This window comes from Rousettus aegyptiacus, unplaced genomic scaffold (genome assembly GCF_014176215.1).
Source record: "Rousettus aegyptiacus isolate mRouAeg1 unplaced genomic scaffold, mRouAeg1.p scaffold_m13_p_17, whole genome shotgun sequence".
NCBI classification, from domain to species: Eukaryota; Metazoa; Chordata; class Mammalia; order Chiroptera; family Pteropodidae; genus Rousettus; species Rousettus aegyptiacus.
In genome coordinates, this window is record NW_023416292.1 from 17,247,418 (window position 1) to 17,261,939 (window position 14,522).

Genomic DNA, 14,522 nt, shown 5'->3' on the forward strand with positions numbered 1-14,522 from the left:
AGCTGGTTGGGTTAAGTGGGTGGTTCTCAACCTCATCGGACCCAACACCTTATTTTATAACAGAAATGTTTAACTCCTTTCATAATCTTTAAATGAAATTCATAAACTCTATATACAGAAATTTTCAAAGAATAGATATAATTACTTAATAGTAATTAAAGAAATTATGAGAAAGTAATAATATAACTATGTTAATGTGTAAATACTCTGGTAGTATTAAAATAGGTGAAGTAGAGTTAACAGACATTTGTACCTAACGTGTAAAGTGATATGAGATACACAATATATGTAAGATCAATACAGACTGATGCAGATGCTGTCACAGTGATTCAAAAGACCAGGAACAGCATTGCGGACAATAATATGATTTTCCAAAATTACAAACACACGGTAGAATTTATAAGTAATAATATATAATCTTTCCTCAATTTATATGGTAGTCATGCACCTAGAAAATTCATCGTATATTAAAATAGTACAAGCTGCTTTGTACTTATTTGTTAATGGAATTAGCAACTGGGCGCAGATATTTGTAAGCAGGTTTTTACCTAAGCAAATCTGCAAAAAGACGTTTAAAAATGTGCAGGGCCTGGGGAAGTTTTTGTTGTGCAGAGCTGTCCTGAGCACTGCTCAGTTCTAGCCTTCCTGGCCCTGCCTTCTAAATGCCAGTAATGTCCTCCGGCCATCGTGTGATTCAAGAGCAACTGCCACAGTTGTCCCTAACGCCCCCCCACACACACTGACAACCACTGGGTGAAAGTCCAGTATTAGATTTAGCCCCAAATAATGATCTTGACTTATTCTCCTGACTTTTTGTAGTCTTTACAAGCCAAAAGCATGTATACAGTGAAATTCTTAATCAGTAGGTTACGGGGTTGGTAGAACTGGGTTGTCCACGGAGACTATGTCCAGTGAGAGAGCAAGGTCTGGAACCAGACAAAGACCGAGAATCTTCATGTCATTCCGAGTAAGGAAAGGGAACACGCTGACAAGGGACCATGGATGAGCAGTATAGCCTTGGCTTAAAATTTTTGCTTAATCTTCACAGTGGTCTGTGAGGCAACTCTTACTAACCCCATTTTCACAAGTGATGCAGTTACACTCAACAGTACAAATAATCTGCCCAGAGTTGGGCAGTAGGTTCAACAAGGTTTGAGCCCAAACCGTCTGATTCCAGAAGCTTCGTCTTTCCCCGGAAATCATGCCGTCCCTTCCTCTTAAGAGAGGGAATGCTACATTTCTGTTACATCTATATCTGAAGGACTATGAATTATGGCGATGTGAGGTCCACCTTAATATACTCTTACTCTATATGTAGTTCCAATTGTTATGTCTATGAAATTCTGCTTTCCTGGTGGTTCAGTGATTTTTGCATTCATCCTGTTCTTGGTCAGGTTCCAGCATCCGAGGTCCTGAGTAAACTCACATTTGCGAGATTCTTGAGGACAGGACCTAGGTCCTCGTTGTCTTTGGGTCTCCAGAACCAAGCACCGTGCCTGGCGCAAAGCGGATGTTCAGGGCGTGCCGGTTGAGTTGCCTTTAATCGAATGATGTTTTCTCCTTTTAGGCCTTGGCCTTACACGATATTTCAGCGAGGTTTTGACCTGGTTTTGGGAGAACAGCCTTCTGATAAAATATTCAGGTAAGTGCTTGTCTAGGGGCTCGCTCTGGGTGTCTGCGAGCCCCGTGTCCCACGTGCCGGTGAACCCCCTTTCCTAGTGGTGAGGTAAAAACGCAAATACTTTGTTTTGCCCACCTAGTAACGAAAGCACTTACCTTCCCGTCACCCCGTGGTAGCGTGGACTTCGGGGTCACACAGACTCCGTCTGGTTCCTGGCTTCCTTCCTCGCCTGCTCTGTGAACCCCAGTGACTGACTGACCTCTCGGAGCCTCCAGTCTCCATGTTTGTCAGATGGGGCTGCATTCCACGCCCTGCTCTGTTGCCGCGGGGAGTGTATGAGACGATGCAGGGGGAGCCTCTGGCACAGACACTCGCACGGAGCAGGCAATTAATGTCACTCTCTGCCTCTCCATTGTGCATCTAATTTGTGCCTTCTTAAGTTGTTCACAATGATTCTCTCCCGCCCCTGCCTCCCCCTTTTCTCGGCTCTACTTCGTTGTTATTATTAGTTTTTTAATCTACCACCCTCCTGATCAAGTTGAGTATTTCTAGTCCCTCCCAAATTTCTACCTACATACCTGGGAATAGCACGTATTAGAAAAATCAGCAAGCAGAGGAAGGATTTGGGGCCCAGCCATGAACTCCTGGATTTTCACAAAGGTTATGAAAATAAACTGTAACACACGTTTATTTCCAGACTAAGATCTTATCATCCACTTATTTTGTGAAACCGCCCTTCACTTAGCACGCGTTAGCTGAGTACCTACTAAGGGCCAGAGACTGACTGTGCTTGGCCTGGCAGCGGGGACATGGCACGAGGGCGCCCTCTGGTGGAGGACAGAAATCATCCTGCGGGAGTGTCCGATCTCATAGAAAGCTCTGAGTTACTGCATATTGTAACAGGAGGAATGGTGAGCAGTGTGGGGCACGCGAAAAACTCGTACACCGAATAATTTTATCTGTAAGAGTCAAAACCTGGAAACAACGCAAATGGCCATCAAAAGGTGAATTGTAGTGTGTCCGAGCAATAAAAAGAAACTACTGATACACACGCACAGAAAAGAAAGAAAACCTGCTTCGTTTTCACTGCACTGATAGTGTGCTGAGTCTCAGAAATCCACGTTGCCTTTCCAAACCCTCCTGTCAGCCAATCCTGGCCTCGGAGTCAGTTCTGCTCCTGCGTTTGCTCCTGGACCTGGCTTCTCTGCTTGCCGGGGATGGACTGGGCGTGGCCACTGCAGTGTTCCCCAAGGGCGTGCCCTTGGCGAGGGTGCAGATCTACAGGACCGCCTCCTCGCAGGGCCTCCCCTTGCCCTGGCTCTCCTCACTGCCTCTGCAGGAGCAGGCCGAGTCACACTCACAGCGCTGGCCGCAGGCTGCTTTGGAGGATTTGTGCTATGTAAGATGTCGGCTGTCTTCCTTATGCTGTGACTTGGGCGTTTAAACGTTCCAGCAATGCTTTACCTTTTGGCTGGCTTTTTTTCCTTTTTTTTTTTATTACTGGTCTGCCAGCACCTTCGAAGGCCGGTGGAGAGTCCAGCAGAGTTAAGCTGGTGAACATGGAGAAGTTGCATCTCCCCTAAAAGTCAGAAACCAACACTTTGAAAAACAAGGGCTTTTGTGAAATTTCCATTAGAGCAGAGCGCGCACGAAAGCCGTGTCTCCATCCCCACAAGCGCCGTTGACTCTTTTCAAGTTTGCTGCCTGCCAACTGGCTGTGACAGCCACACACTACAGAGAGGATCAGTTATGCGTTTTGACCAGTGCAGTCAGCTGTCTACGGGGCCCATGTGTTAACCGATTAGTGCGTGATCATTGTGGTCCCTAACATGACGATAAGTAATCTTTCAGGCAAGAGTAATGGGTCATGATCTCCTGATTTCAGGTATTAAGAACTTTAATCAAAACCTCTCTGAGATCTGAGCAAACCAACTGCGAATGGCCACTCTGGAAATTACTATGACCTGGTCAGTGACTGTGATTTCTTAGAGAAGCTGATGACCATTTACTTGCTACTCTGCTCACCAGTGATTAAGTGTTCCAATGAATTCCAAGCCACTGAACATTTCCCTGGACCATGGAATAAAATTTAAATTTTGACATTCAAATCTTTCCACGATTGAATGCCAATGTACAGCTGCCTTTTAATAAGCTGCTCTTGTCCTGTAGAATCTCCCACTCTTCATCAAATCTATCGTCTAACTTACCCACAGCCCCAAAAACTTGAATATTTTTCATTTTGCACGTTTACCCATACTCTTTCCTCTAGCAAGAATGCATAGTCACTTCCTAATATAAACACTACCCATGTTCATGGTTGAGACCAAGTCTCAGCTAAACTCAAGGTCTATTGAGCACCTGCTGTTACAAGGCACTGTCTTAGATGCTGTAGATATGACCAAACGAATATGACTGACGTAGTCCCTGACTCCAGGAAATTAGCGGCCCCATCCAAGAACCGTTCTCCAACCTGGCCCTCCGTGAGAATCCCTCGTGTGCTTCAAAAATGACCAGTGATCTTACCCAGCACCAGCCAATTCATTCAAAAGTCCTGGGAGGCGGGGCCAGGGCATAAGTGCTTTTTAAAAGCACCGTAGTCATTCTAACCTGCACCCAGGAGGGAGAAACTCTGCCCCACAGTGAGTGACTCCAGTCCACAATGACGTTTCCTCCTCTAAATTCTATAACATGCTGACTGTAATATTTATTTGTCCATTATTTTATTTCATATTTATTTTTAATGTTCCCAATGAAATGGCTCTCTTCTTGAGGGAAGGAGGAGTGCCCTCTATGACTTTAAATAGTTAATGTCTAACATAAAGTTCTGAACACAGTTAGGGCTTCGGCAAACATCTGGAGATGGTCATTGTAGGTGTCTCCTAAGGACTTGAAACCATGTTATGAAAAGGCCTCATATTCAGCCTCGCCTTGGTAATTTGTAATCCCAAAGAACCTGGAAGGGTCCAAGCTAGACTCAGAGAGTCTCGGGGGAGAAGACCGAGCCTTCCTACCAAACCCAGAGAGTGGCAAGGATGTCCTTTCCACCGTGGCTCAGATCACGCCACTGCACTCGACTCCTCGATGGCAGGAAATGCTGCAGACCGAACTGATCTCTCAGAGCCCTTCCCCTCAAGTGTGGACCTGTGTCCTAGGGAACAGTGGCTCCTCAAATGACCTGCTCTGGGAAGGAGCGGAGATGCCAGGCCAAAAGCTGTCTGTCCATTTTCCCACACTCCATTTCACGCCCAGCCGGAGCGAGAGCGCAGGCTTATTCCGCCCACTGCTCTCTGGCAAACAGGTGCCTCCGAACAGAAGTTTCCCGTTCTAGTTCAACAGGGCCGCGGACGGGACTCGGCCTGCAGCTGAGCCATCAGCTCTGATGGTCACTCTGGGCTGTCACAAGAGGAGGCCTGACTTAGGAAAGCATTCCAGATGCTCACCCAGCTCCTCTCTGGTGCCTTTTTAAAGCCATTCCTGCCAAATCTGCATGAATGAGGGACAGATGAGATTTCAGGACACAGCTTTGCTCTGACAGTTTGTTCTATATTTGGTTTTTGGAGTTAGTAGATTTTGCAGATAAAAGAAAACTTTAGAATTTCATAGGCACGAGCCAGCATGGGCTGGAAAGCTGCCGTGAGGCACACATGGGAATCAGACCGACCCCCACAGTCCCCGTTTACAGAGCAGTGACCTTGGAGAGGTCGCTGAACTTCTTAAACTATTAGTTAACAAGTGCGTAAAGTGGGGCCACATGACCAACCTCGGAGGGCCGTTGTGGGGATAAAAAAGGCAGCCTTCCAGAACACCTGCCCCTCCGAGAGTTCTCCGTGAAGGTGAGTCTCCCGCCACACCTGACCCGGCTCTCCTGTGGGCGCCGTTGTTAGCTTGGCACAGTGTCGCTGTGCACCCGTCTTGACCAGTAAATCCATTTAACCCAGTGCCTTCTCTAAAGGGGGGAGAGTCTTCACCACCACTCCAGCCTGTCAATCTGAGATGTGAGATTATAACCCACAGGAGCCTGTGTCGACTCGAGAACAATCTCCGCATTGATTGGTCAGTAAATATTCACGGCGGGACCTCCTTGGGCCAGACATTGCATCAGGCAGTAGGGATATGAAGGTGGAAAGTCGCTGTCCTCTGCCACCTAAGAGGACACGTTCTTCTGAGCAGCGGTGGCCGCACGAGAAAACAGGCACCATTCGCCACCTCGGGGCCAGCCAGGGCCCGTGTGGAGGTCCTGGAGGGCCTTCCAGAAGGGGCGGCACGAAGAAGAAGGAAAAGGAAATTCAGAAAGAAGGAATCCTCGGAGCAAAGGCAAAGAGTGCGGAAAGGAGGGGGGCTTTAGGAGCTAGAGTCGGTCGGCCCGGCCGGGGCACGGATGTGACAGCCTCGGGGGTGGGAGCTTTGTTCCGTGGGCCTGGGGTGCCGCGAGCAGTCTCACTTGCGGAGAGATGGCTCTTGAAATGTTGCCACGTGCCGAGGAGGAGGGGGAATGGGACTGGAGAGACGTGGGTCTCTCTTCCAGAACACGTCGCCATCGGAACTGTCCGTCGTCTCCGAAGGCCCGTTACGTAAACGACAAGCTACAGGTCACAGATCCGTTGCTGCGCATCGGGGCAAAACTTCTCCTTTTGAAACCGAAAGAGAAAACGAAACAAAAACCCTCTCGGTCCAGATAAACTCCCTCCTCCTGGCACCGCCTGAGCTTGTGCACATGCCCTCTGAAACAGCGTGTGACGGGCGACGTTCCCGGTGCCCCTGCCCCAGCCTGCTCGTCACAGTCTTGCTGCCTCGAGCGCGTCCATCACAAAGGCAAAGCGAGTGTGTAAAAACGTGCGAGTCGTTGCCTTATCCTTAGCGGCGAGTGGCTGAGTGCACAGGACTGGGCCTCTCTGCCTCCCTCACTCGGCCATCTCATCAGTACAGGGGCGACCAGCTGTCCTTGCTGCATGGGACTCTTGAGGGAAGAGGAGGCGGCGGCTGGTGGTGGGAGCCAGGTCCTCTGGTGACATGCTCGTCCCCCATGCCCTAACCACCCGGTGTTGGGTGTCCCTGCAGGTTCACCTACACCCTGGGGGAGGGCATGTGGCTGCCCCTCAGCAAGAGCTTCGTGATCCCACCAGCCGAACTGGCCATCAACCCGTCAGCGAAGTGTAAGACAGACATGACAGTGATGGAGGACGCCGTGGAGGTCCGGTGAGTCCCTCCTCAGGGCGCTGGGGTGCGTCCTTGTCTCGGGGGGCTAAGCGAGAGGGTGCTGGGAAAGGAACCCCAACAAGCCAGAGGGAGAAGGTGGCAGGCTGCCTTCCGGTGCCAGGACCTGCTCTCTCCGGGTCACTGTGGCACACCCCAAGGCCCCTGTGCTGGGAGAGGACAAGCCATTAGAATTGGTAAGCACCTCCCACATCGCCTAAGGACGAGCAGGCAACAAAATGTTGATTTCCTGGCCCGAGTTTAGACCTTCTTCCTAGACTAGGCGTTTCCGCCTTAGCTCGGTTCCCAGATGTGGACAGTGTCTATGATTCGTCTGTTCAAGACTCAGAGTTGGGTCGATCTTGAACTTTTGTAAGAGGGCGCGAGACGCGTCCTGGTCGGCCAGATAGGCACGCGGAATGCGATGCCCCTTGTCTGCACCCAGAGTCACCTCGACCCCTCCCACCCCCTGGTCTCCCCACAGAGAAGAGCTGATGACCTCGTCGTCCTTCGACAGCCTGGAGGTCCTCCTGGACTCCTTCGGGCCAGTGCGTGACTGCAGCAGGGGCAACGGAGGCTGCAGCAAGAACTTCCGCTGCATCTCGGACCGCAAGCTGGACTCCACGGGCTGCGTGGTGCGTCTGTCCCGTCCGCCTCGCGACCGGGCAGGGGGGTCGGAGGGGTGAGGCCCGATACAGACACAGATGCAGCCATGGAAGTACACTGCGAACAAAAGAGAGTCGAGGGTGGTCCTCCCTAGTGGCAACCACCGTCTAGTCCCAATTACAAATTTGCTCTTGACAGAGATGAGAAGCTAATCGCCAGTCGATTAATCAAGAGGTATTTGTGGGGCACCTACTAGGTGACCTGTAACTGCCCAAGGGAAATTTCATGAATTGTGGAACTTGATTCCTTCTTCCCAGTCTCGCAGTCTAGCTGCGAGGGACACCCTCACACAGTTTGAGAATTAATTAACTGCTTAGTAGAATTGATATTGACTCTACTTCAGAAAATAGACTGTATTTACTCTAATAGGAAATGCTAGGGAAAAAAAAATCTACATTTGTCCAGAGTCAAATTACATTAACTATAATAGGAAGTTTTAGGAGAAACCTACCTAAGGCCAGATGAAAGAAGTAAGTTACACCAAAAATGGTAGAGAAAAAAAAATAATAAAACTATGCGCCCTTCGAGACCATGGCAGTGAATTCCTGCCTCACCGAAGGTGGTTTTCTGCTCTGTGGCCGTTGGCGAGGTGTCAAGTGTGTGAGCTGTGAACTGGGAAAGACTGCTAGGCCAGAGCGAACTAAGATACCTCCCACGCCGCGGGCGTGGAGACGGGCTGGACCGCTTAGGGAACTGGAGGCAGGCGAAGACAAGCCATTATCAGCTGGTCTTCTCCATGCCTCCCAACACCAGTCTGTTTCCAGCCTCTTTTTGTCTTTCTAAGGGCGGAGCATGCAATCCTCACAGATAGGGGAGGGAATGAGGCAGAGACGGAGGCAGGGCAGCCGCGCGTGAGGAGTGCACGCAGGAGCAGGCAGACGCATGTCGAGGCACGGGGTTCCTCCAGGGCCAGGAGCTCCCTGCTGCGGGGCGCCAGCTCGCTCCCCAGGTCTGACAGCTGAGCCCTTCCATGGGGGCCCAGAGCAGGAGCGAGCTGCGAGGCCTCAGCCCCGTCTTCCCCGCCTCTGAGCACCTGCTCTGTTCAGGGAGCCATTCTGCATCAAAGATGCACATGTGCCTGGGATCTGGGGGGGCGCTCCCTCGGCCCTCGGGCCTCCCAGACTTCCACCGATCAGGCCGCAGTTGACAGGAGCCTGATTCATCTGAGGAAGGGAGAGGAAAATGAAGAAAAGACGAGGGAAAGAAAGCGCGCTAAGGGGCAGGCAGGCGGAGTACCCGGCAGCTCCTTCCAGAGGAGGGGGAGCTGGCAGAGAAGGCGCTCGGGACGGCACAGAGGTCAGGGCGGCGTAGGCCGCGTCCTGCAAGGGCGGCCGGGCGCTGGGACGCTGCTCCCCTCCCTCTGGCCGGTCCGCTTTCGGACGTCTCAAGCAGCGAGCTTCCCATCCGGGTCCCTCAGGGGACAACTTCACCGCCTGATGGAGCTCCCCGCTGAGACCCTTTTTAATTTTTTTACTCTTCGGCCTGCATTTCTGCAGCCAGATTTCAACCTACCATTTTACATTTCTCTCTCGAGTCCCTAAGTGCTGAAATACTGTTTGTGCACACGTGGGAACATCCTTCTCACACACCCCCCCACCCGTGAGAGTTTGGGCGTGTTCACACATTCACACGCGTGCACACGGCTGTGCTATCCTCCCCGTCCCGCTTCCCACTGCCCTGGCCCTCTCCTGGGCCCCGGAGGACTGGCCCGTCAGAAGCCTCTGCCGGTGATCCCGGCCCCTTTTACTTAGCAGGTAGCCGTGCCGATGTAGTTTTGTGCTTTCAACACTGTGATCTGTGAGACAGAGCTAGCAGGAATAGTTCCGAGGAGTATGCATTTGCAGTAAGAATTGGAGCCACTTCAGAAAGTCGCCCAATTAAGCCAGTGCTCGGTATTAGCATCAGACTCTGAAGTCGCTGGTGCGCGTGGCTCTTGGCGGGAGGAGGGGGCCGGGCTGACTGGCAGGTCATTCAGGCGGCTGTCGTCTCATTGGCTCTGAAGCACGTGATCCCTGACGTAGGGGGAGTGATGGGCCACGTCGTGACCCTTGTGGCCCTGCTGAGGGGTAGATCAGGGACTTTACCTTGACCGACCTGACTCCCTGGGCATCAGCACTATCCCAGAGCCCCAGCGTGTGGCAGAGCCAATGGTGTCGTCTGGAGATGGACCAGGGGCAGAGGCGTCAGCCGCACTGACCTGCCCCTTTGTCCCCTCTCAAAACCCCTGGCATCTGGTTGCCTGGGTGCCGAACCGAAAAGCCTCCTGGGAAAGTCATGTTTTCACGAAAGGAGAGAGATGAGGAACTCAGAACACACTGGCCCTTAGGAAACCTGGGGAAGGGGCGGAGGAGACAGAGCGTACCTCTTCTCCCCCTGCCGGCCGTGGGGCAGGTGCGTGGGCTTGGTCCACGTGGGCCGCTCGACCTCCCTTCTTTTAGGAAGGCATAACGGGTTTCCCAGTCACGCTTGGGCTCCTGCAGGGCCAATCATCGCCCGGTTAATTGCCCTATTATGTATACATCCTCTGCGGGCAGGAAACAAATACCCGTGAAAGGCATAGACCTGGACAAGCTGCAGCCCCTCCGATCCAAACCAGACTACTCGCCAAAAGTGGGCACTGAGGGGCCCTCGGGGGGGATGCCCGAGCGGAGGTCAGCCGCCGCCGGTAGCCGGGTCTCGCTTCTGCCCGTTGTCCTCACCGTGCCAAGGCGGGGGCTGTTGTCCCTGCCCGAAGGACACAGGAGCAGTGGCTCTCTGCTGTGGAGCCCCGTAGGATCCTGCAGAGTCGTCGTGTCGGTGGCCTGTGGCCCCCGTGGCACGCCACCGCAGGTTTCGGGGCTTAAAACGGCACTCACTTGGTATCTTACAGCTCTGCAGGTGAGAATCTGGTATGGGTCCCGCGGGGCTAAAATCAAGGTGTTGCAGGGCCGCGTTCCTTTCTGGAGACCGAGAGAGAGTCCGTGGCCTCGCCGTTCGCAGCTTCCAGAGGCCGCCCATTGCATGTCTCTGACCGTCCTCCTGGAGCACGTCCTCTCTTCTCTTTGGCTTCCCCTTTGTGCTTTTAACGACTCTTACGATTATGTCAGACTCGCCGGTGCAGTCAGGAAGCCCTTCCCATCTCAAGATCCTTAACTTGATCGGCAAAGCCCCCTTTGTCACGTGTAAGGTGACGTGCTCACAGGTGCCGGGGATAATGTGGCAGACACCCTGGGGGAGATGGCCGTGGGGACTGGAGCAGACTCGGGACGCAGGACTCTAGTCTGGACACCCCCGGCTTAAACCAGGGCACCCTTATTCTCATCCAGCCCACCGATTGAGGTTTAATATAAAACTTTGAAAGTTTGGAAACAATTGTCAATGCTAAAAAATAATAATAATAATGGAAAGCCCCACGCTCTACTGCTTCTGTCTCGTCTTCACACTCATCCTGAAAGTGACCCCAAAATGCCTTTGCATCGTGACACGTCTGCGTGCGCTCAGGTGAGCGGACCGCGGCCTTGGCAGGCACGAGGCGGCTGTCCTCCTCGGCCAGAGCATCGTGCTCTCATGAGCTTTGAATTGCCCAGCAACCCCGCCGCCCTTCTGTCCACATGCCATCCTCAGTGGTTTCCCACCAAATGCGTCATTTCCCCTCCACTGGAGCACAGACGTGCAGGGGCCATTAGAGACGACCCGGTCTCCTTCTCTCTGAAGTACAGTAAGCAGAAGAGCGTGCCTTCGAGGCTTTCGGAATGAGGGGCCGGGCGGCTGAGATAGAAATTTAATTCCATCAAACTTCTCCCCTTGGGAGAAGTCCCACATGGCTTCAGAGCCCATGAAAAATTCAGGAAATCATTATTCGCGAAAGGAATAAAACTGCCATGTAGTAAAAGAGAACCTATTTCAGGCAGGAATTACGGTCGCGTGTTTTATGAATCGCCCAGGTAAGGCGAGGCAGGCTCAGATGCAGGAAGTTGTTCATCTCCTCCCCAGGGCCCTGAACATGCTCACGTGTCCATCGCTCAGACTCATCTGCTCGCAGAGCACCCACCTCGTAATCTGGAACTGAGGGGCATGTGTCTCGGGTTTGGTGACACTTGACTAGACGCCTAAGTAATTAATCAACCAAAAATCATTGGTAGAAAAAGAAGAAAGAGACGGTGAAGAAAAGGAGTCGAATGGGGAAAATCATTTTAATCTCATTAACAAATTATGCCTTAGACCAGTAATAAGTCAAGAGCCATGAGCATCTCACGAAAGATGATTAACCTTGTGTATTTTAGGGGTCGCTGAAACTTGAGCTCATTTATTAGACCTTCTTGTTGGGGGAGGGTTGTCACCAGAGTACATGGAATTTTCCTTTTACACCTGTGGTTTATAAAGGCTCTGGGACTGCTAATGTCACCTATGCAAAGAGAGGTTAATGCGTGACCTTGGGGCTCAATCCTGAGCAAACAGTTCTCTTTTAAGGAGCAAATAGACGGGCTGTCCACACTCCAGGGGCAGAGAATGGCCGGCATCTGCAGAGGGAAAATGCGAGCTCCTCCTGCAGGCAGCATCTCTCTCCTGGCGCCTGGGCTCTGGCCGTAGACACTTCTAGGAAGAAGGCACAGTTTGCAGCCTGCGGGTTCTTCGTATTTAGGTTTAGATATTTTTGAGGAGCCCAGAATGTGAATACAAGAGCACGAGGAACATTTAGGCAAAAACAAACCTGTGCCGAGAGAAACTTGATTGATTAGACTTCCGGGGGAATGGTTGGTTGCTCTGGTTCAACAAGGGTTAAGAAGAAGACTCTATTTTTGGTTTCGGCTTTTTATTTTTTCTGGAGAGGTTTCAACAATGTTTTACTCTGAACTGCAGCCCAAGTAAGTTACAGTAAAGATAATTGCATCTTTTTCAGTGATTGAGGATCTTGTCTTGCCTTCAAGGTCACTGCTCTGGACAATTTGCAGGGTTTTGTCCTATAAATATATGCACTCATAATTTGTGTATGTGTATATAAAAGAGGAGAAAGAGAGAGAGAGATTGAGAGAATGAGAGAATGAGAATGTTAGAATGAAGCTACAGATCCATAATAGAATGTACTCTAGGAACGCCTTAAAACATCAGACAGACAAGCAACAAATCTACAGGGTTGCTTGGCTTTGTTGACACATTGTCTTTATTTCTCTAGGAATCCCAGTGAACCCAGGTTTTCTCACACTTGAGAAGCAGCATGGCAGAGTAGGAGGGACACATGTGAGCTTTGGGGTCCAACAGATCTAGGTCAAAAGTCTGATTTTTGCCATTTTCCACCTCTGTGACCTTAAACAAGTTATTACTTAATCTTTTGTAAAATGACAGAAGAAGTCTGCCTTTGTTGTTGGGATTAAAGATAATAATGTAGATTGGAATGAAATGGGCTGTACAGGACAGTGAAGATTGTCCTGTACGTAGAATTGCTTAATTCCTGACAGCTGTTGTTATTTTTTAGCTTCGTTTATGAGAAAAGAAAAATTCAAGGCCCCTAACTCAGTCATCTATAACTATCAGGTGGTCTGCTTTGTCACAGCAATATCACCTCGGCACCGGGGCCAGGCACGGTGCAGTTATGATGGATTTCAGGAACAAAGCCTGGTCCAGTTTCCTTTGGTGATGTCTTTGTCAAAAATCATTCTTCATCAGGCATTCTGGGGGCGGGGGGCGAGGAAGCAGGTGGTGGAGAAGATGGGGACTCCCGGCTGGTGACTGAGGTGGCTAGCTGGTACAGACAGGGCTTGAAACCACGTGAGGCGGGAGTGACTGGAGGGCTCGCTTTGTCTCCACTGTGATGTCGTTTCTCAAGCTTCACAGAAGGAAAAAGAAAGAAAGAACTTGCGGAAACCAGTGCAGGCCGTTTAATTGCAACCGGTCTTCTGCGTTTCGATGCCCACATCCGCGCCCGGGCAGCCTCACAGTGGTGAGGCCGGCTCCCTTCTGCTGGCACATCTGGCCTGGCAGGCGGGTGGCCGAGGCAGGGGATGGGGGGGGGCTGATGAAATGTGGGGTGCGATCCCCAGCTGCCTTGTTTGCTCGTTTACCATCGTCTGGAACATCTGGGTTTGCACAGCACGAGGCAGCCCTTTGAAACTTCTCTAAACACTGTCACCTTCCAGCACTCCAGCTGGCTTTGTGGGGAGGAAGGGGATGGACCAGGCTGGGAGCCTGGCAGGCCCACGGGGGGGCCATTTGTTTGGGAAACTGCAGAATCGGTGTCAGCAAACAGTGCACATCCTGCTGCGATCTTCGGCTGGGAAGCGGGGAGAGCGGAGAGGTGGGTTTTCAGAGGCGCACCTGCAGCAGCCCCGGCTACTCGGCCAAGGTCCTTGGCAGCCCAGGGGAAGAGGCCGCCAGGCGGCAGGACAGGGGGCAGGTGCTTAGCACTGTTCCGGGGAGTTCTGAAAGTCGTTTTTGGTCTGGTTCTGGTTCTGGACAGGTGTGTCTGCTAGCTGACAGTATGCGTGTAGCGGAGTCACAAAAAGGGGGTTAGATCTAAGCTGACTCCAGCTCTGCCTCATACTCACTACTCAACCCTGGGCAAATTATTTGCCCCCTTCCAGCCCGTTGGAAAGAATTGTGTGTAATGCAAATGTGCAGGATCCGTCACTCAGACAGAAGAAGCTGGATGGCGACAGTCATCGGCTTTGAGATGGTCCAGTGCGGTGAGAGGGTCACGCATTAATCGGCATCGTGAGCGGTTCCCACCTCCATTACGTGAGGCTGATCTAGGATGCTGTGAGATGCGGTACCTGAAGGCACGTAGCATGGCGCCCGGCGCCTAGTGAGTGTTTGGTGACCGTCGTGTGGGGGACTGATCTCGGCGTAAGCTAATGAGGGGGCAGCCAAGTCACGGACACCATAGCCAGCCTGCCAGGCCGTGGTCCTGCCGTGGTCAGCGCTTGACTGGGAAAGTTAAGCTCTCTGTGCTGTGGTTTCTTCATATGTAAAACGGGGATGCTCACGCTGCTTACCTCAGGGGGGTGTCGTGGGGGAGAGATGAGTGCCGAGGAATGAGGCAGGCCCCGCCGGTGGACGCGGGGTGCCC

General features: G+C 51.8%; 1 protein-coding gene across 2 annotated transcripts in view; it reads left to right on the plus strand.

Moving 5' to 3' along the window:
* ASTN1 (astrotactin 1) overlaps window positions 1-14,522 on the plus strand; it is a 244,898-nt gene that overhangs the window by 176,220 nt on the left and 54,156 nt on the right. For both annotated transcript variants that reach the window (XM_016154373.2, XM_016154374.2), the window contains exons 9-11: window positions 1,568-1,642; window positions 6,680-6,817; window positions 7,299-7,449. In XM_016154373.2, the coding sequence (XP_016009859.1) occupies window positions 1,568-1,642; window positions 6,680-6,817; window positions 7,299-7,449 (364 nt within the window). The remainder of the gene's footprint in view (window positions 1-1,567; window positions 1,643-6,679; window positions 6,818-7,298; window positions 7,450-14,522) is intronic.